General features: G+C 35.1%; 3 protein-coding genes and 1 long non-coding RNA gene across 14 annotated transcripts; 1 reads left to right on the top strand and 3 right to left on the bottom strand.

Annotated features, from left to right (window-relative positions):
* Nucleotides 1-110: 110 nt before the first annotated feature.
* On the top strand, nucleotides 111-3,402 carry LOC121260439 (protein DEHYDRATION-INDUCED 19 homolog 4-like). 3 transcript variants are annotated; one of them, XM_041162314.1, is made up of 5 exons: nucleotides 111-442; nucleotides 575-720; nucleotides 1,977-2,054; nucleotides 2,259-2,518; nucleotides 3,061-3,402. In XM_041162314.1, the coding sequence occupies exons 1-5, from the start codon at nucleotides 382-384 to the stop codon at nucleotides 3,164-3,166; spliced, it is 651 nt and encodes a 216-aa protein (XP_041018248.1). In that variant the 5' UTR covers nucleotides 111-381; the 3' UTR covers nucleotides 3,167-3,402. The 3 variants fall into 3 exon arrangements, with proteins under 3 accessions (XP_041018248.1, XP_041018249.1, XP_041018250.1); XM_041162315.1 differs by having other exon boundaries at nucleotides 118-442; nucleotides 578-720; XM_041162316.1 differs by having other exon boundaries at nucleotides 118-442; nucleotides 2,259-2,509.
* LOC121260441 lies at nucleotides 680-19,230 on the bottom strand. The gene is made up of 3 exons (XR_005939718.1): nucleotides 19,220-19,230; nucleotides 18,761-18,765; nucleotides 680-812 (listed from the first exon to the last, which is right to left on the bottom strand). It is a non-coding gene; the product is annotated as an uncharacterized LOC121260441 (long non-coding RNA).
* Nucleotides 4,183-7,319, bottom strand: LOC121260437 (L10-interacting MYB domain-containing protein). Of its 4 annotated transcripts, none has more exons than XM_041162307.1 (5): nucleotides 7,163-7,319; nucleotides 6,048-6,387; nucleotides 5,874-5,967; nucleotides 5,262-5,764; nucleotides 4,183-4,910 (listed from the first exon to the last, which is right to left on the bottom strand). In XM_041162307.1, the coding sequence occupies exons 2-5, from the start codon at nucleotides 6,381-6,383 to the stop codon at nucleotides 4,341-4,343; spliced, it is 1,503 nt and encodes a 500-aa protein (XP_041018241.1). In that variant the 5' UTR covers nucleotides 6,384-6,387; nucleotides 7,163-7,319; the 3' UTR covers nucleotides 4,183-4,340. The 4 variants fall into 4 exon arrangements, with proteins under 4 accessions (XP_041018241.1, XP_041018243.1, XP_041018242.1 ...); XM_041162309.1 differs by having other exon boundaries at nucleotides 6,048-6,384; nucleotides 7,163-7,308; XM_041162308.1 differs by having other exon boundaries at nucleotides 7,054-7,171.
* Nucleotides 8,195-13,140, bottom strand: LOC121260440. Of its 6 annotated transcripts, none has more exons than XM_041162321.1 (5): nucleotides 12,740-13,140; nucleotides 9,337-9,652; nucleotides 9,222-9,306; nucleotides 9,035-9,126; nucleotides 8,195-8,964 (listed from the first exon to the last, which is right to left on the bottom strand). In XM_041162321.1, exons 2-5 carry the CDS (start codon nucleotides 9,356-9,358, stop codon nucleotides 8,705-8,707), a joined length of 459 nt encoding a protein of 152 aa, XP_041018255.1. In that variant the 5' UTR covers nucleotides 9,359-9,652; nucleotides 12,740-13,140; the 3' UTR covers nucleotides 8,195-8,704. The 6 variants fall into 6 exon arrangements, with proteins under 6 accessions (XP_041018255.1, XP_041018256.1, XP_041018254.1 ...); XM_041162322.1 differs by lacking the exon at nucleotides 9,035-9,126 and having other exon boundaries at nucleotides 8,195-8,720; nucleotides 8,848-8,964; nucleotides 9,222-9,279; nucleotides 9,424-9,652; nucleotides 12,740-13,139; XM_041162320.1 differs by lacking the exon at nucleotides 9,035-9,126 and having other exon boundaries at nucleotides 9,222-9,279; nucleotides 9,424-9,711; nucleotides 12,740-13,138.
* Nucleotides 19,231-21,184: the final 1,954 nt, after the last annotated feature.

The raw sequence follows: 21,184 nt of genomic DNA, 5'->3' as shown, positions 1-21,184 counted from the left end.
CGTGAACCAAATTATGTAACACGGTAAAATATAGACATTTTGGGGGCCAAAGATGTCCAGAAGGTCTTAATCCGGAATCACCGTTCTATGGTCGTTGAGGGTAGTTTACGAGAATAAGGGAGAGTCGGAGGTCTATTTGTGAGTAGGAATTCGTGCATGCTAAGAATCCAATCCAAGCAACACCACACCTACAATCCCGAAAGTCCTTTTGGTAATCTTCCTGGGTATTTCACTTGGTCCGAACCTGCTTAATAAGAAACACCCGATAAATAGCGCTTAGAGGAGCTTGATATTCTATTCTCTCTGCAAAACCAACAATTCTTGTCACCTGATTCAAGCACCAGCTGAACATTTTTCCAAGTTTTTCTAGAGTGAAATTCTATGGAGGATGATGCTTGGAGCTTTGGTTTTTCTACTTCTTCAAGGGCCTACCGATCAACTAGTAAGTCTCAACTCTTGTTCAGCTTTAAAGTTTCCATCTTTGATTTTTCTTTTCCCGTTTTTATTTCTTCTTTTTGGTGTGGGATTTTGATTGTGCTAAAAACTGGTGGGCTAATTGTGTTGGGTGTTGAAGCAGATCTTTGTATTGATTGGGAGGAGGTTGAAGCGGACGATGATTTAAAAGCAGAATATCCGTGCCCATTTTGTCCAGAGGATTTTGATTTGGTTGGGTTGTGCTGCCATATTGACGAGGAGCATCCTATAGAAGCAAATTATGGGGTACGTACTTCTTATCTAATTTTGTTGTTGTAAATTGGGAGTGTGGCAAACGCATTCTCATGCTAATTATTTCAAGAAACTTTCTTTTCTTTCTTTTATTCTTCATTATGCCTTTGCTGTTTCAGATACAGGATGAAACAATCTCTTATTGTTGATATTACTCTTGTTTGTATTTTGTACTTTTGCCTATGGATTGAGCACTCGAGTAACCGAGAAGCCATGCTGGTTTTTAACTGAGAAGCCATGTCTATCCAGATTTATTTCACTAACTGAGCAAAGTGATATGTCCCAACTATACGAAGTCTAGTTCTATGAATCTATTATTGCAGTTTAGGTTTGATGCTTTGTGAACTTTGCAGGCCATGGTATTTTCATCATTCTTCCTCTGCACATGCTTTTTCAGGCTGCATCAGATGCTTGCAAACTCAAATCTACATTGAACATGTTTAAATAAATTGAGAGAAAGCTTATTCAAGTTGACCTTTAGTCCAAACCCCAAGCTCCTCACTAAGGCATATATTATCCTTATGTTGCTTATACTATGGGAATGTCATTTCTTCACTGCACCTTTGCTTCCATAAAGCAGTTGGTGGCGCCTTATATCTCAGAAGTTTCCTTAATTTTGCTTGCCACTCAAAGATCTAGAATCATTTCTGACCAACAAATGTGAGTCTTATTGACTTGAGCTATATTAGACTGTAGCTCTTGCAGATATGTCATGACTGTATGTTGTCACTGTTAGCTCTTGTACTCATGAATTTACTAAAAATTATTCCTACTGTTGAAAATGCCATCCCCTAATACTGGTATCATTAGACCTTTGCCTTAATATGACCCTCAGTTCTTCTATAGCAGAAAGAAGAAACAGTAAGGCTTAGTGCTCAACTTCCCTAAGAGGAGTCAACCTAGACATGTCATAATGTATTATCTCATAAATCTCTTTTATTTTTTGCGCGTGTGTCTGCTTCGTATTTACTTATAAATCTCAAAATGACAAACTTATGTATTTACACAATGATATTTCTCTGTAATATTGGTGCAGTTCTATATGTTTAGTATTTCTCAGGAATGGATTAATCAACGTAAATATGACTGTGAAATCTATTGATAGTTCACTTCTTAGCAGTTGCAGCGTATGGATAACTTATAAAATAGTGGTTTTGAGCAAAAATGAGAAGCTTTCTCAATAGTCTTTCTGAACTCCACTTATGCTTGACAAATTTCACATGTTTATAATCAGCATTACTTTTTTGCAGGTATGTCCTGTTTGTGCTACAAAAGTGGGTATGAATATGGTTGGGCACATAACAACACAGCATGGGAACTTTTTTAAGATATCCTTTATTTTCTTATTCAACTTCAGAATTCATCTACCGATCAAGCCTTTCTAGATTTACCAGCCATTCTTTATATTACAGAGTGTTTTCTCATCATTTTCCTTCTCTAAAATTTTGAACTGCTTATCTCCTATTTCATATTTGTTAATATGCTGGGATGAAAGTTAAAATTATTGTCTGGTTTCCTTGACTTGAGATTACAATTGGCACAAGTTGAAGCTCTGTAAAGGTGAGTCTTATTCAACTCTTTCTTCTTCAAGAAAGGAATTTCAGAATGGACATTTCCAATCTCTTCTTGCCGGGTCATCCCCTGTGGTTTCTACCTCTAAGATGGCACCTGATTCGTTGCTGTCATTTCTTTACAATGGGCCTGCTGCTGTCAAGTCTGAAAGTGTGCAGCCTGATTCTTCAACTGAAGTAAGCATGGAAGATGAAAATTCTGATGAGTCAAGGTTAGTAAGGTCATAATCCCACCACTTATTGACTGGTTGCATGCATTTTTTTAATGCAATTATGCAATTGCATTTGGTTGTTAATTTCAAATGCAACGATGCAATTTGAATGATATTTAATGGAAGCCTACAGCAGAAAGCCTTCAAGAATTAAACATGGTTTATACACAAAAAAAAGAATTAAACATGCTTTATACGCACGCGTGTGTGTCTCAGCCCAGAATGAAGTCATAATTGTGTTACTTTGTAAGATTGCGAGTGTACTCACGAATGACCTACATTATTGCGTTTGTGTGTGTGTGTGCGCGCCCGGTATGAAGTCATAATTGCGCTACTTTGTAAGATTCCAAGTGTACTCACAAATGACCTACTGTTTACTTTTCTGGATTGACATGTGAGTGCAATATTTTTCACTGCTTCCTTATTTCACATTAAATTCGTTAATGCCGTTGCAGCATCTATGGATGATGTTTGCTAAAACGTGTAACTGTTTCTAACTAACAGGTCTTCCTGTACTGTACAAAAAACTAATGATGCTATTATGGTTGCAGAAATTTTCAAGTTCCTTTATCAGACAAGGAAAAAGAGGAGAAGGCAAGGAGATGCGAGTTTGTACGGGGCCTGTTCTTGTCCACCATCTTTGATGACAGCTTATGAATGGGATACAATATAGTGTTTGCTGCCAGTTTCCCTAATTTTAAGAGAGATGGTTATCATCCATGCTGTTTGTTGAATATTCTGGTACCTTTGATAGAAAGAGCCAAGTTAGACATAGGGAATTCAATGTAATGCACGTTGTTAGTCAAATGTAATTAGCAAGGCCCGCATGGACCCAGACTCTCGTTTCACGTATCTCAAAGTTTTAAGTGCTAGTGAAAATATTTACAGTGAAATTCCTGCTACTCGGTTTAGGTATAATTGTCTTACAGTATCTTGTGGCCATGAGTTTTGAAAACAAACCTCTCCCACCTTTTTCTTTTCAAGATACGATTTATTTATTTTTTGAACATCTCGTACTTTTGTTGAGGAAAACCGTGAGTACATACAGTAAACCTCGGTCCTGTGCACCATACTTTCAAAAATTTCCTTATACGAAACTGGTTAAATCATTGATTTTTCACAGGGAGGTGTGGTTCCAAAAGATTGTTTGCACTCATAAAGTATTGAACCTTGGACCTTGAATAGAGTGATACCCCAAAACCAAAGCGTTCACCGCTTGGGCCAACCCCTTGGGATTGTACAAAACTTGAAGAACTATGAAACATTCGAGGTTCACCTATACATCATTCCAATCTTTCTATTTCGTCTGTCTAAGAGAACAGACCAAAAACCAAAAACTCTAACCTATCCCACCTGATCCACTTCCTCTGTTTGGGAATATTTTGGTGCTTCCTGGGGTACCTTTAACTAATTCGAAGCTTCAATTGCAATTAGGTCAGCTTTTCATAATCCAATTCATCTTCGTCTGTGATGTTGTTTTTACTTTAGACGTGCAAAACACGTAGAATTCAGAGGTGACACTAGTAGCTCCCCTGAGTTCAGTCCATGAAACCTTTTGATGTCTATTGCAGTAGTCTTTAGACGTGCAAGAACACACGATCCCTATTGCAGTAGTCTTCGAAGAATTCAGACGCAGATGTACTGTATTGCCACCAAGAACAAGACGGCTATGGTGTTTGAAAAGTGGTTCTGTTTATATCCATTTGTTCTTTTGCTGAGAGTTTCTACTTTATGATGACCATGACTAAGAAAATTGCCAGTCTAGTCACTAACAAAATTCGCGTATTCTCATGATTTGGCAAAATACATTACAAAAGAACTTCCAGAAATCCTACTCCTGTAGCTGAGGGCGAAGTTTCCTCACTAACCATTTTTTTCGTAATTTAACATCCAATGCTAGAAAAGTTTTTGCCTTCTTTTCGTCCTCAAGGAAATCACAGGCATCCAATATAAAATCTTCATCCATGTCTGGTAAAGCTTGAACTGCTTCAATCACATTCTCTATAGGGATGGAGTTTGAGATCTCATCATCTTTCTTCTTATCTGATAGAGAAGAAACCGCACTAGCCATTTCACGAAGAGCACTAACCATGCTCTCATCTCTGTGGCAGGACTTTTTAAATTGACCGGAATCTGACCAGTTTTCCAATTGACGCTTGTTGTTCTTCTGGTCTGTATGTGTGGATTCCTGCTCATCACCAACTTGGTCTTCGCTGGAAACAGATGTAGCTGGAGATTGAGAAGTATTTGACACTCTTCCTATCTTGAGTTGGTCAACTTCATTTTGCAGCTCTAAACCCAGAAAGCAGTCTTTTTCGTCAGCATTTGGATCACATATCACACACAAATCTTTATAGTATGGCACTGGTCGAGTCATGAATTGTCGTGCATCGGTATGTGCCTACATGATATCATACCAAAAGTAAGGCATTATTAAAACTATATTCGGGGGCTATTCTTTTCAATGTCAACAAATGATGAAATTCTTGACTTGTTTCCCCTGTCATTGGAGTAGTTGGACAGATCCATGGTACAAAAATTATTCATCAAATTCGTTCTTTCAAGGATGAAACAAAACTATTTTCAGATATTGACTTATGATATTGGACTTAATCCTAAATGTCATATGAAGTTCATTTCAAACTCAACTTTGTTGTATATAAGGTAAAGCAATATTGACAAAATGATCAATTCATACTAAGACAAGTTGGTTCCATGTTTAAGAAAAAGCCACATGAGAGCAGTTTATTACCTTGATATAATCTTGCCAGACATAGTCATCGGCAATCACCATTTGCCGTGTATCATCCCATGCAAAACCATCTAAGTCAAGAAGGTTTTTAATGACATTATATTGCCTTCGCAAAGTTTTATAGCGATTCTTTAGAATATCCATACCATAGTCAAAGCCAAATTTAGTATTAAAAGATGCAATCATCTCCATCCATGCTTGTTTGCTGAATACACCATCAACCCGGTTTCCTTTCTGCACTTGATCTAGCATAAGGTCGATAAAATAACGGTCCATCGGTGGCTGCCAGTAAGTCCTGGACCGGCTACCCATTGTGGTTGCACTTATATTTGGCAAAGGTAGTGGATCATCATCTACTTTTTCTGATATAGAGATTCCATAATCTTCATCAATCAGGATTTCAGGAAGAGTCACTGCAGCTACTTCGCTAGCATCTGTTGGCTGTGTGGCTGAGTTTGTTCCATTCTCACAGGTAGGTAATGTTAATTCTGGCACATTGTTACCTGTTTAATCCATCATCAATGTAGCAGCAGATTATAGACCACTCAAGAAGTCAGCTGTTCTGGATCCTGATATTTATTTGCAAAGTAGGATCAAGGCTAGATTAGTCACCTTTTTGTTCAGAGGTTGCATTTCCGTATATCGTGCATAAATCACTGTAATATGGAATGCTTTTGATTCTGAATGAACGAGCATCTGGGTGTACCTGTAAGTAAAGACTGTAAAGACTCCAGAAATACATACATAACAAGCACAGAGAACATATCAAAGAATTAAATACCGCACCTTGATATAATCGTCCCAGATATTGTTATCAGCTGTCACCATTCGACGCTTTTCATCCCAACTAAAACCCTTCTGGTCAAGGAGATTCTTTACAGCCTTGTACAGATTCCTCAGTGTTTTGTGACGATTTTTCAGAACATCTTTTTCATACTGAAATTTAAATCTTGCATTGAACAATGACGTCATATGCTTCCATGCTCTTTTGCTGAATAAATGATCATCAAATCTATTTCCTTTGCCAACCTGCTCTAGCATGAGGTCAATGAAATACCGATCCATTTCAGGGGTCCAAATTGTCCTCAAGCGATCACTAGCATTTCGAGCTCGGATACCCATACTTCTACAATACAAGAAAAGGCATCAGTATAAATTTCTAAGAGCCTATTGTACCAAGAGATCCACATTGCTCACATTTCATTCATAAAACCATGCATCTCTTCCATAATATTTTTAAAATTTATGCTACTTAGAAGAGCTCGCATCAGAAAGGTATTGGAGGCCAGTTCCAGAACTCGTAGCAAGTCCCCCAATTTCACGGAGAATTCCTAGAAATGATATGGATAGCAGACTGAAATCATTTGTTTTCCATGTCTTATCCAAACATCCCTCAAGGCTTGAGACCCTTTCATCACTTAAGTTACTGCATTCTTGCTTCATGCCACGCCTAATATTGACGGTTTACTCTTCAATATACAAAAATAAAACCAGCAAGGCTTCCTAACCACAAAAATTATCTCTTGCTCTCGGCTTAAACTAATAACATATAAAAAAAAATCACAACCGCTCAAAGGCTCTCTTCATATAAATTCTTTCCATTAGTATCAAAAGGGAAAAAACTGTACATTTCCATGAATCAATTAAATAAACAAATGTATAAGGTTTCTTTCTTCTTCTTCTTCTTTTTTACATAAATGGACATTGCAGAACCAAATTACAGATACGCAGAAGGCGAAAATAACAGATAACGCGAATGAATATCACAGATTGAACAGAGTAGATGACATACAACGAAACCAAATGAACTCGAGGATGATAAATAAATTCAGGCAGATAAAGCGAAATGCTATTGGTAGTGATGATAAGGAGAAACCCGCACTAAAAGATTGGCGAATCACCTTGACCTTGGTGTCGACAGGGAAGATCAGGGACAGGTCCAAATGCGATTCTGAAAGTTTAGGGATAGGGTTTTCCAGGACAGGGTTGAAGCTGCATCGCTGCTGGAACACTACGCTAAACCCGATTTCAACATCTAACCTCCATAGGGTTAGCCGAACTTTTATAGGGCTAGAATTTATCTGTTACGGGAGCGTCTGACAGTCCAATCAGCATCGAGGACTTTGGTAGAACAGCCCGCATCGTGGAATTATAAGATCCAACTTAGACCGCAAGTCTGAAAATAATAGTGTCAACCGTCAAGGAAACTGTAAAAGTCCAGTATCCTTGGGCTCAAATTCATGGGCTTGATTTAGGTTTGGATCCGGATAGGTCTCCATTAATATCGGCCCAACTTAGATTACTGGTTACCATAATTTTTTTTAAAAAAGCAATCATACTTTTCATCATTAATTTTATCATTCTTAATTGCATCAATTAATATACCATATTTTAAATATCTCTATAAATTACTCGCTTAAATAACAAAAACTAATTATAATATAATATATTAATGAATAAAAATAAAAATGACAAAATTCAAACTGATAAAAAAGCTACTTTTTTTTTTTTTTTTAAATATGAGTGAATTAATTGCATTATAAAAAATATATCATTAGAAGTCGAGGGATTCTACCAATATGCTTCTTTTTCTTTTCTTCCATCCTATCTCTCTCTTTTCTTTGTCACTCACCATATTTTATTTTTATACTTAATAATACTAGATTGGGGTATGTCGGACTCGTTTGGATAATGAGATAAGACGAGACGAGACGATTTTAGATAAGTTGAATAAAATATTATTTTTTAATATTATTATTATTTTGAAATTTGAAAAAAATTAAATTGTTTATTATATTTTATATAGAAATTTGAGAAAATTGTAATGATGAGATAAGATGAGGTGAAATGGTTTCTGTATCCAAACTAGCTCTAAATCTTAATGCAGACATTTGGAAAGCTGTGTACTGGCATGGGTTATAAACGACAGAGTATTAGATTTCCGAAAGTTCCATCAATATTGGCAAATGTTGGTCCAAAAATCAGTGATGGGATCAGTGAACCACAATATACTGGATACTATTTAGTCATGCGCCCCACCTCTCTCTCCCCAGTCCCCAAACCCAACAAAAAACAAGTGAGGCAATCTGATTACAGTGTTGTTCGCATCCCAGTTCTCATGCCCTGCTCAAATACAATAAACAGCTGTCTAACCAGCCCTTTGTGCACCTGCAGACTTTGAACAAAATCTAGTTGCATGACCAAGTTCGTTTTGCTCACTTCAAGTGACTAGTGCGTCTCTGTCTTTTTTCTCTTCCAACCTCTTATGGACTGTTCTGCTTCTGAGGAGAAACTTACATTGTTCTAAGGATGACAGCACTGAAAATCAAGCCGCTACTTAGGATCCTTTTTTTAAGGCATTTATATTCTATCACATCTCATTCCGGCAATACAACTTGAACTTCTATGCCCATATGGAAGAACATTTGAAGTCAAGCCCCCCGTCATCTCCATTGTGAGCTGTGGGAAACAAAGAACTGGAAATCAGGAAGATTAACCTGCAACTGCTGGAGCCAAATGTCAGCAGCCTGCAATAGAGAGCTTGCTTGCTGACATTCATTGGCTCCACTAGGAGTAAAAATTGAACCTCTCAACTTATATGAAGCAAGGCCAAAAAGGGGCAGGGAAATCTTTGATGATGGCTCATTCCCATCGACCTTCCTGCCACTTGAAGCATGAAACTTTGATTGATTTTTGCCTGCACCTGTTAGATATGGATTAGCCAAAAAATCATAACACAACTGACATTCATATATAGAGAGAAAGAGAGATACTTCTGGAGTGTGTCGATAAGGAATGGAAGGTTAGAAAAGATGCATCCAGATTTTGCAGTGTTGGACCTACAGGTATTCTATATATCGGATACCTGGATCCACATTTAAATTCATTAAGTAGGTATACTAAACGACTCAATCACGATGCCAAATTCTTGCAATTAAATTTGTAGGAAAAAGAACATACCAAGCCACAGAAACCCAACTTGCAGGCAAAAGATCATAACTCCTGTACAACTGCAGCTCTGGAAATTGAGATGCCAGATTTGAAACCTGTGGGTAGGGGTGGGGACAGGGGCAAAGTAAGATCCAACAAGCACCCATGTCGGGACAAAGAAAATGGATGACTAAAAAGCCCAATACATGAATCTCAAATAAAATGGACTTACTTTATCATATAAAGGTTGGCGATGGTGCGGTTGTTCTTGTTCAAAATATTCAAATACAGGAAGCTTGGGTGAGCTGTAAACCTCTGGTTTATCATTGGATGAACTATTGGCAGGTTTATCTCTCAATGTTAGCTTCCTCATTCTCTGAGAGTTTAAGGAGATGAGATTATGCTTACCCCAAGCTCCATCAACAACATTTTTAGATTGCCTTTCTGCCTCACAGTCACTGCTGCCAGCACAAAGAGAGACTCAGCATCACTGTCCTCACCAGGCCTCCTGGTAAAACGTCTAAATAAACATCCACAAGATATTGTCCACACATCTTACAACTCTCATTTACCAAGATAAATACTAATTACTTCTATATGAAGCATATAGCAACAAGTACTGGCATACAAATAGAAATACACTGCAGGTATCAATATTATCAAACAATAATTTCCCAGATGTTTATGAGGCCTAACACAGACATGAATAATGATATTTATTGCATTCTGAACTAGCATATCAAGGAAACTAGAAAATTTTTGAAAATATTCATGTTAATCCAGTATGCAGTAGCTAAAAAAAGGTGTGCTAGCTCATCATTCCCACAGAGAATAATATCTATATATGCAATTGCTAAATTCCGAAGCTATGAAGGTAAAAATAAACAAATAAGTACAGGATTAGCCCTCCAAGAGCCAAATAACTAAAGGCTCAAATAATCGATACATATGAATAAGCAAGCGTTAGAACTACAAAAAAGAAAGACTTAGAATGTACATGACTGATCACAAAAGTAAAAGAACCTAACCCCTAGTCCCATGAACAGAACATTTAACCACAAAGAATGCGGACAGGTAGCTCTAACTGCAAGATCTTGTCCACTGGTTGGTCCTCACATGATATCAGTCCATTGCGAACAGCCCCAGTCCAATTTTCAGATATAGGTTTAAGTAAAACTAGCTAGTCTCTGAGGAGGAGCTTATCAATTGCTTCCAATCTTCCATACAATTTAATCATACTTTTTCTGATAGTTCCTATATTATAAGTTCATACTAAGGTTAATATTACTGTCACGGTCCTTATCAAAAAAAAAATGAACCTTTTTAAGGATGAATGAGGTGCCAAGAAAAAAAAAAAATGAATGAGGTATTCCTGGTTTTCATTTAGCTATTTTGAAAGAAGAGTCCGTTACTCAGAATATACTTCAACATGCAACAAAATCACCAGGGCAAAAAGCAACAAAAACAATAAACTAATAGTGTTTTTATCACTTTACTAATTATGTATGTCAAGTGACCACCAAGGATGGTGGCTCAATGACCCTTGGGTTACTCCCATGTGATTTTTCATATACTAGGTCAAAAGTTCAAATCTGAATATGGACTCCCCTTAGACCATTAGTATTAGCCGTCAAAGGATTCATTGAATTCCATAATGGAAATGGGATCTAGGCTATACTCAAACTCGACTTTGGGAAGTGTCTGCGACTTCCTGCCGTCTAGGCCCCTTCTGTCCAGCTCCCAGTGAGTAGGATGCTACAATGGTCATGCCTAGGTAGGGAGGCCATCTCTGGTTGCCTCCTCCTACACTTTTCCCTATTAGAAAAAACTATTCAGTGGATCAAATCAACTAAAACGGAGATAAGAAACAACATGCCAGAACAAGATAATGGCTCCTTTAGCAATTATGGATTGTCCATATGGTCGCTCTTCAAACTGTAATCGATATCCCAATATCAGGAGGAAGCCTACCCTAAGTGGCCAAGTTAACACAATATAGGCTGGTTAAGCATAAGGAAGTGGCTTGGTAGTTGGTAGCGACAATATTTGAGATCAACACAAACTTACAGAGTGCTCAGCAACAATAATATCAATTAAAGCAACTGTAAGGGAAGCGGAGCAACTTTTGTTAGAAGTGGACAAGCAGCAATATGTGTATAGAGACAGGTGGAGAGAGCAGGAATTTAATCAAGGGCTAATTAACATAGGCAAAGACAATGAATAAAAGCTCACCTCAGCCTATGTGGATCTATGTACAATTGTATGCCCGACAAAAATGGAACATAATACTGCTTGACAGAGTCGTTGCCATTCAATAATAGCGGCACTCCCACTCCATACACACTCCACTCTCTGAATGATTCCCAAAGATCACCAAGACTAAAAAATGGGTGTCCATCAGCTTCACAAGCTCTCCATCCCCTCGCTCTTGTCTGTGGACTCAAAAAGTTGACAATTAGAACATACAATGAGGGTAGTTGCTGAGAAACCACAGAATATCTTTTGTACTTAAAACTACTGTACATCTTAGATCTTCCTTTATTTACAACCTAAGAAACAAAAGCCCCAACAAAAACAGACGAACTCAGCTAGTTGACTTAGCTTTTAAAATTTTATCAAGAAACACAAGGAAAAAAGAAATATAATCCTAAAAGGTATCTAATCAAAGAAAGAAGTAAAGCATAATTACAATTATGGTGACCGTGATGGTTTGTTTCACTTTGTTTTCTCAATGAAGCCAATGTAAATCAAATCCAATAAAAACTTTCACTAGTGGTGGAACCCCCACCCAGACCAACCCCCAAAGGCTCCCAGCTCCCGTTTTCAAAAAAAAAAAAAAAAAAAAAAAAAAAAAACAACAACAACAACAACAAATCAGCACTAAAAACTACTTGAGATAACTAGTAGGCCGTCTCTAAACCAAATGAGGTCAGATTTTTCGTCTATTAGACACCGAAACAGAACGAAATACTAGATTAGCTTCAAAGCATTTGATTGTTGAACCAAACTCAACTCATCTCAAACCAATCATTAATGAGACTCACTACTTTTTCAACTTTCCGTAAAAAAGTTAAATTCATCTCAACTTACTTCATACATTTTAACCTAAAAAGTTAAACTCATCTCAACCTAAAAAAGTTAAACCCATCTCAATGGGATCCAAAATACTACTATTCACAATTCAACTCAACTCATCTCAATATCCAAATGTAGCTGAATTTATTGCTTGCGCAATCGACCAAATGTATTGTATTGCAAAACCTACAGGTCGGCTAATCTATGACAAATGTAGGCCACGGTATGCAACTAACAATTTCAATTCTTAATACTTTACTACCTTAACTATTTAAGCCCGAGTCTTAAACTAAATATTTGACTTAGCAGAACTGAAATTTTATATTTTTCAGAACGCCAAATAAAAAATCTTTGAAGAAGCACATACAAGATAAGTGATATACCCAACAAAAAAATTGTTAATTTGGAATCTCAAATAACTGAATTCTTTCACTTTCTTAGCATAGAAACAGACGCATAAAGTTGTAAACTACCTCGGAGAGCAACAGAGCAGGGACAACGGGAGTGAACGATTCCATAAGCCGATCCAAATTGGTCAAGTCGGTGTTTCTCGGGGAAGATGACGAGCATGTAGAGTTGGGCCTGGACAATGTCGACTCTTCCGAGTCAGTCAGGATATCCGGGTCGCTCGAGTCCACTCTGGACTCCGACTTCACCGCCCTCTGCAACTGCTGCTGCTGCAACAGCAACTGGTGCTGTCTCCGAACCGGCGGAGGGTTGTAGAACCGGTCCGAAACGTGGGTCCGGGTCACTGCGAAGCCACCCGAGTTGGCCATCACCATAAATTACACTAACTTCAGGGATCAAAAGGATAGTGATGTACGATCAGAAGAGATTTCGTGTGCTCAATTTATCCGGAACTAAGACAGTATTTTGTGGGGGGTTTAGGGGATAATGTCCGATGATTTAGAGAGAGAAAACCAGGTTAGACTACACAGTTAGAAATTAGAATGCGTTTGAAAGCTGAGTTGAGTTGATTAGGTAGATTGAGTTATGTGTTGTCTATTTAAAATAAGTTTAAATGTATTTAAATATTAAGATAAATTTAATAATATTTATGAAAAATTAGAAAAGATTGTGGATGTAATGTATAAAAATGCATTAAATTAAAAAAAATTATGAATCTCATATATAAGTAGATTTTAAATTGAAATGAATTTAATAATTTAAAAATATTTAGATGTTAAATTTAATTTAAAATTAAATTAACCTGAATTGATTTATCCAAGCAACCAAGCGAGAACATGACTTTCTTGCTATTTTCCCTCTTTCTCTCTGTTTTTTGTTTTTGTCCTTGTCGCATAGGGATGAATCAAATGGCGAAATTGGCCTTTCAACTTTGGGCAATAGTTCCATTTTCGAGTAAAACAGTGGGATATAATGCCTCCATAAATGACTAATTATTGGTTTGGAAAAATCATTATTAGAATTTAATGAATAATTAGTTTTATTTCAAGAGATTTTGAAAAGAATGTAATTACAAGAGTGATACTTTACCTCTATGATGAGTTAATTTTTCTTTTATTTTAAGCTATAATCTTAATTTCACATTCAATTACTTTGCAGCTTGATAACATATGCTCTCTCTCTCAAATAAGGAGTATTCTAAAAATAATTATTCTATTTATAAGATAATGCGGAGTGAAAGGTATATACACATTTCACAGTTCCCTCTTTTCTATTACAAAATCTGATTTAGAAGATGAATTTAAAAGTAAAATTATTTTTATTAAATTAAATTCGGAGCGCATATATTATATCGAGAGAAATAGTACATAAATGGAAATATAATTTTTTTTTTTATCATAAAATACAGTGCTTTAATATCTCAATTCTCATCCCTCAGGTACATATGCTGTCTTTTCAACAGTTTCACGACTTAGGCTTCGTTTGGATACTTAATTCCTTTCAATTTATCTCAACTTATCATTACAATTTTTTCAAATTTTAACACAAAATATAATAAAAAATTCAACTTTTTCAAATCTCAAAATAATAATAATATTAAAAAATAATATTCTAACAATATTTTATCATCTCAACTCAACTCACTTCAACATCTAAACGCAACCTTAATAATTGTAGAAATATAAACATACAAGTTGCAGCAATATATGTTTTTAGGATGATGCTAGGATGTCTTTTTAAATATGTTCCTAAGAGAATCTTTGGTGTATTTTGATTTGTTTTTTAATATTAAAAAAACACACAAATTTACTGGTGGTAATTTTTTTTTTTTTTAAATAATATATACTAAGGACAATTTTAAGAGCACATTTCAAAATCATCCGAGCATTTTCCATTTTTTAACCTTCACGATTTTTCCAGCGGCAATGACACAAGGGTGCTACTCAGCCCCTCACTTAGCGCAAGTGTCCTCTTTCAAATCAACAATGCTACGTACATTACATGTGACTTTGTCGATGGAATGCGTACTTCACTGCTGACGTGGTTGTTATTAAAAAAATAAAAAGAAAATAATAAAATAATAAAAGAAGAAGAAGAAGACGGGAGGAAAGAACCTGATAGAGGACCTGCCAAAATTGCAACAAGCAAGCTAGGTGGATTTCCTTTCAATAAGTAAAGCTTGCGTTTTGAGCTGTGGAGTTGAACTAATTTTCTGATAGCTTTTATATGTGCATGTGGGTCTTCGATCTCTCCAGGCAATGTTTTTTTTTTTCCTAGCTTCTGCGAATGGAATAGCAAAGATCATGAAGGTCAGCAGCCATGGCGGCGGAATGATTAAGAAGAGCAAAAACGAGGATCTAGTTTGAAAGTATTTCAATGGCAGAAATGACAACCAATTCGAGGAGAATAAAACCCAGTTGCCCAGATCCTCTCCACAACTAGTAGAATTTTCCTTCTTTTTTTTTTCGTTTCAATTTCTGATAAATCTGATGCAAAATACCCTTATTCTTCTCAACATTTTTTGCTCTGGTATTTTGATGGTAATTATTCCTAGTTCATGGGAAAAAATCGGGTGTATTTTGGAATTTAATCTCTTATTTTGATGGTGGTCCCCCCTCTCTCTCCTAATAATGGACTAGGAATTGATTAAGAGCCCACTTTAATAATAGGTTACAGTTCACTATATCTAAAAATTATTCATAAGTTTAAAAGTGATCAAAAAATATATTTTTATATCTAAATTATAAATTTAGATTTATAAATATCACTAATATTAAAAACTATGTAGTTTTAAAATTTACTAATGCATATTTTGTAGAAGTTGTAGTGTAGTAAAGTGGCTCTTTTATAGATTGCCTTCACAATACAAATATCGGCTGGTACAGGTTGAAATATCGGCTGATATAGTCGGTATTTAGGCCGATACGAAATATATGTAATACCTGTACCAAACCAGTGGTCGGCACGGCATATGCCACCTGTACCGATCGGTACGGTACGGTATTTAAAACAATGGTTTTTCCCCTACACGCCAGGTGGATTCGTGCGCCAAAGAGTACACAAAATCGACTGCCTATAGAGTTTTTCCTTTCCAATATACCTAGGCCTTGTTTGGATTTAAAAATACTCTTAATTCATTTTATCTTATCTCATCTCATATAATCATTACAACTTTTCTAAAATTTCAAACAAAATATAATAAACAATTCAAAATTTTCAAATTTCAAAACAAAAATTATATTAAAAAATTATATTATGATAATATTTTATTCAACTTTCAATTTTCATCTCATCTTAAATCACTATCCAAATCTCCCCTTAGTATATCTTGGTTTTTGTTTTTATTTTTTTTAATTATTATAAAAATATATAAATGCACTAGTAATAATTTATTTAAATATGTAAAATAATCATAATAATAAAATAAAATAAAATATATTAATGATAACTTTCAACCTATAGTTGAAAGACTTATTAGCATTTCTTATAATAAGTAATGATATATGTACAGCCCTTTTATAATATTTTATATAATTATGTTTTAAAATGAATGTATTTTATATAAAATAATATTAGTTTTATAACTTCCTTTACAAAAATATCTTTTATTTAAAATATAGTTATTAAAAATTGTAAAAAGTGGTTATGTCCATTTTCCTTCCCATAAATTTATAATACAGAGCTGCCGTCGAGTTTGTCAAAAAAACTCTACGATGTTGGCTATAATATTAATAATAACAAAAATGTTGAATGCAACTAGCTTGGGGAACCAGTGCGTAACCGTGTCCTACTTGGCGGCTTAATGAAACGGACCACTTCATTTGAAATAATGATGCGATTCGTTTCAGTTTGGTCTCCCCGTAGCTTTTCCCAGCCGCAGAGTTGATCTCCCATGAAGCTTTTCTCTCCCTCCTTCCCCTTTCCCTTCTCCTTCTCCTTTTGATCTCTACGTATCCTTCCTCCTTTGATCTTCTCCATCTCCATCTGCTTTGAAACTGATCTACATCTTCATCAGATTCATCTCCTCTGATCTTTTGGATCTTTATGTCTCTTCTAACTCAATGTTTTTGTTTTTCAAAAACCTCGGACATGGGAAGCAAATTTCAAGTCTAGTTTAAAGGTATTCCATTTAAAACTAACCTCCAAAATTTTTAGCTAGACCTACTTATAATCTTGGTTTAATTCAATTAATCAATTGCTTTCAGACCATAGCTCTGATTGCAATTAGAGAAGGTGCTGTTCAATTAAGAGCCGTTCACAAGGCTCTCTCTCTCTCTCTCTCACACACACACACACACTTAGTTTTAAGACTTTAACAAGTCAATCTAATAATGTCCTTCAAACTCGTTCCTTCTGTTTTTCTTTTCTTTTCTTTTTTGTTCTTGGTATACAAGGTGATTGAAGACCTAAGCTACGTTGTTTCACTGAGAAAGAAATTCAGCTACATTGAAAGCATCCCAGGCGTTATTTTACCCCATCCATCCTCCTTCACATTCCCCTTCAAGGTGGATGGATACGGCATCCTAGAAGCATGGTAGTTCCAAGGCATTGCTCTTGCATCCCCAACTGAATTCTATGATCACCAATACAACCAGCCTTTGAAAATAACACATTCCATGAGCAGCCTTGAAGCCTTTCTCTCCAAGCTTCCCTCAGTTGTGCTACCAACCACAGCGCCGCAGTCACATGAGTTTATATCATCATCTCAGAAGACATTAGAATTTATTCAAATGGAAAAAGTAGTGAAGGAGGAGATTGATGAAGAGATATATAGGCTTGAACTCGAAGTGGGTGAGAGCAGCAATTCCATGGCAGCCAATCGTCGTCAAAAGCATTTCCATCAGAACCAAGATTAGAAAGTGAAAACTGGTGCCAGACCCAACAACAATAATGGACTTTAGGACTCACTATCGGTACGGCAATTGGGTTTTTATTAGACTGTATGAGAATTGAGTGCTTGATGCATGTCTAACATTGGGGGTTCCTGATCTACTAGGTTAAGCTTTAACTTTATGCAAGTTTGAATCTTCCTAGTTCCTCCGTACCAAACCCAGATGCGAATGCGATTTTCCCTCTCTTTCTGAAATTTGATTTTCCCTCTCTCCTTCCCGTTTCTTCTATTCTGTGATATTTTTTTTTAAATATATCGGTCACGTCAACCGATTCCCTAATGGTTGCGGGCGACGGTTGCCTGTAGCATTGTTGTAATAATAATTATAAAATAAATCACGTGATAACAGAAACTCAAGAAGAGGGGAAGACATCATTGATCATGCCAAAGAAGGGCAAATATGTCCGTAACTGCTTTTGATTTTTTTTTAGAATAATTCTAGATATAATCGTGGAATACATAAGCGCCGCATAATCTTTTTGAAAAAGAGTGAGATTTACTATTAAAAAATTAGTTTTTTTCCTATAGGTCCAGTATTTACTCATTTTTTTCAAAGGGATTGCGCACTCCATGACTGTAAATATCATTTCTTTTTTTTTAAGTGAAATTGTCATCATTCATTTACCAGATAAAGTTACATCTATGACCGGATACATTCTGAGATATCCTCATATCAAACATGACATCATAAACCAAAATAATGTATTTGGAGCTCCATCAGAGTACATTATTTTCTTTTGTGACTAGTTTGGTCTTCATTATCGTTGATACTCTCTACAGAAAAACGTTTAAGAGACAACACTCTCTGCCTAAAGAGAGACTCAGGCCCCATTTGGAATTTGGACTGGACTGAGTTAAGTTTAGTTGAATTAAGCTAAGTCTAACATCCAAACACTCAACTCTCAAATCATTAAACTCATTTCAACTCAAACCCTCTTTACACGTAAGACCCACAACCTTTTTCATCTCAACACCTCTTTATACGCGGGACCCACAACCTTTTTCAACTCAACACCACTTTAAAAGCAAAACTCATAACTTTTTTCAACTTCTCATAAATACATCTAAACTCATCTTAACATCTAAACACATCTAAACTCATCTTAAGTGGGTGTCACAAAACTCACTTTTCCATCTCAACTCAGTACTATTCATAAAGAACTTAACTCATAGCAATTCAGCTCAACATCCAAACGGGGCCTCAATCTCACTCTTCATAGAAAAAGACGACTCGACATCTAGAAACAAACATCAAATAGATGAACTCTTTTTTTATTTTAATTAACAATAAGAAAACTAAAAATGAAAACAATAAGATAGATACGAAAAATGAATGATTACAATTTGGACTAACTCCAGCAAGTTTCGGAATCTATGATGGCTCGTGAAGGAAACATACTTGTCTCTTTTCAACCACAAAAGTCAAATCTAAAAGGTCTGGTAGTGGCGAGTCCGGTGATTTGATGCGTGTGTCAAGAAGAGCTGCCAGAAGTAATGTTTTGAATACCGTTTCGGTCAAGGCATTAGAATGAAATATTTTAGTATCGATATCATTTCGGATACCATTTCAGAATAGTCTATATATAAATAAATTATATATATATATAAACTATATTCCAAAATAATAACAATATAAGAAAAAACTTAATAATACTTTTCAATACAAGTTTTCAATAATTTTGATAGAATCAATTCAATCAACTACCAAGTTACAATATGCTTGACAGTTCACATCAATATAATCAATTCAATTAAATAGCAAGTTACAACTACCAATCTAGCGTATTTTTAATGACTCATATAGTATTTTAAATTTAATGACCCATATAGATTCTGAAATGTGAATGTAATTTGAAAAAATAAAAAAGCAAAACATCTCTTTCCTTAATAGAAATAGTACGGGGGAGAGAGAGAGACGGTATGAGTAGTTGAGGTTTTGAAAAATATTAAAAAGAAAAAACCCCTCATTTTGATTTCATCTTTACAGAAAGCCTTTGTCAATAAGCTTATTTACAAAATTGTCATCTATTGATATCACGATTCACGTTATTGGATTTTACATATCAGCCAAAATTCAAATACTGGTCGAAACATTGGAAACCGGTCGGTACCATCCGAAATGGCCGGTATTTGACTTGGTATGAAATGCAGACCTCCTCCATGCCGGTTATTGTTTCGATAAGATATATTTCGACCGTACCGACTGGTATGATATGATTTTTAAAACTTTGGCCAGAAGGGATGGCGCGTAAAGGCCACGTGCAGATGTGGACAATGCGTTAAAACCACACATAGTGATTTTCACAAAACTACAACTTTCCTCAAAACAATTTTCGACCTGTGAATCTGCTTGTCCTGCACATGTCTATCGAGAGTTGCTAAAAAACTATAAATTCGTCTTTTTCAACTTTAAAGAAAGCAAAATAAAACTAAACAAAATAAACATTAATAGACAAGGTGGATGAATAAAAGAAGGAGATTGGGTCTCGAGTGAAAATCAAATCTGAAGCCCTTAATTTTTATGAGAGAGAGGGCGGAGGAGGCATTTAGGGTTTTTTCTTTTAATGATTTTGAATAGCCATGGTTGTGATTTTTCCTTTAAGAAATTATAATAGAAGTTGTGGTTGCGCTCTATTTGAAAAAAATATAAATTTGTGACTTATATGAAGTTCCCGTTTAGATTAAGAAATCATCTCATCTCATCATTAAAATTTTTTTAAATTCTCATACAAAATATAATAAACAATTCAACTTTTTCAAATTTCAAACCAATAATAATATTAAAAAATAACATTCTAGTAATATTTTATTCAACTTTTAATTTTTATTTAAAACAATCTCATCTCATCTCACTATCAAAATAGGGCTAAAAATTATTTTTAATGATAAATTTTATTTTTATAAAAAAAAATGCATAAAATTTAAACATTCTAAGACTATATAACACTACTATTTTTTTCCTATAAAAAAATATTACTATTTTTTTATTATCATTTTGGCATGGCTTAAACTTTTTGAATGAGGAAAATGAATTTTGTTTTTTACTGTGTTACATTTTTTATTCGTCGTTGAAAGCTACGAAGTATTATTATTTTTTTTTTTTAGACAAGCTATGATGTATTATTATTATTTTTTAGAAAAATTATGAGGTATTATTGAAGTATATGACGCGATGTTCTTGTTTTCTCACAAAATTATATGATACAATAATTACTTGTTAACAGTAACATTTATTGATATAATTATTTTAGATAAGTTCGTATATAAATTATTTAAATAAAATTTATTTAAATTATGCACACCAATATGCATGATTATAAGTGATAAAAATATGAATGAATAATACTATTTCTTGCGAAAATAATCACACCCTTTAAAACAGTATGTAATGGTTTGTCCATTGATGCTTTTTCTAGATTGTTTTGAATTGTTAAAAATATGGACAACGAGACTCTTTTTTTTGCAAAAATTATGAATAAGTTATTATCTTAAATGATATAATTAGTAATCTCCTAACTTCAAATGTCTTGATAATGTCAAGGATTATGAGGTTTTGATAGAATCAACGAGGAAATCTGTTATAGGATGTGTAAATATCGCGCACTCAATTCGAAATAAA

Source organism: Juglans microcarpa x Juglans regia, chromosome 4D (genome assembly GCF_004785595.1).
Source record: "Juglans microcarpa x Juglans regia isolate MS1-56 chromosome 4D, Jm3101_v1.0, whole genome shotgun sequence".
Lineage (NCBI taxonomy): Eukaryota > Viridiplantae > Streptophyta > Magnoliopsida > Fagales > Juglandaceae > Juglans > Juglans microcarpa x Juglans regia.
The sequence above is the reverse complement of the archived record's forward strand: the minus strand, read 5'-3'. Positions and strand labels throughout refer to the sequence as shown.

Bases quoted from the DNA above. Each gene is read 5' to 3' on its own strand.
- LOC121260439 (XM_041162314.1), top strand. From the start codon at position 382: ATGGAGGATGATGCTTGGAGCTTTGGTTTTTCTACTTCTTCAAGGGCC. The intron at 721-1,976 runs GTACGTACTTCT...ACTTTTTTGCAG, and splicing joins CTATAGAAGCAAATTATGGG to GTATGTCCTGTTTGTGCTAC. The intron at 2,055-2,258 runs ATATCCTTTATT...ACTTGAGATTAC, and splicing joins AGCATGGGAACTTTTTTAAG to AATTGGCACAAGTTGAAGCT.
- LOC121260437 (XM_041162307.1), bottom strand. From the start codon at position 6,383: ATGGGTATCCGAGCTCGAAATGCTAGTGATCGCTTGAGGACAATTTGG. The intron at 5,968-6,047 runs GTGCGGTATTTA...CTTTACTTACAG, and splicing joins TCTGGGACGATTATATCAAG to GTACACCCAGATGCTCGTTC. The intron at 5,765-5,873 runs GTGACTAATCTA...TGGATTAAACAG, and splicing joins TGCAACCTCTGAACAAAAAG to GTAACAATGTGCCAGAATTA.
- LOC121260440 (XM_041162321.1), bottom strand. From the start codon at position 9,358: ATGGGTGCTTGTTGGATCTTAC. The intron at 9,127-9,221 runs GTATGTTCTTTT...ATGTGGATCCAG, and splicing joins AGTTGGGTTTCTGTGGCTTG to GTATCCGATATATAGAATAC. The intron at 8,965-9,034 runs GTATCTCTCTTT...CATATCTAACAG, and splicing joins CTTATCGACACACTCCAGAA to GTGCAGGCAAAAATCAATCA.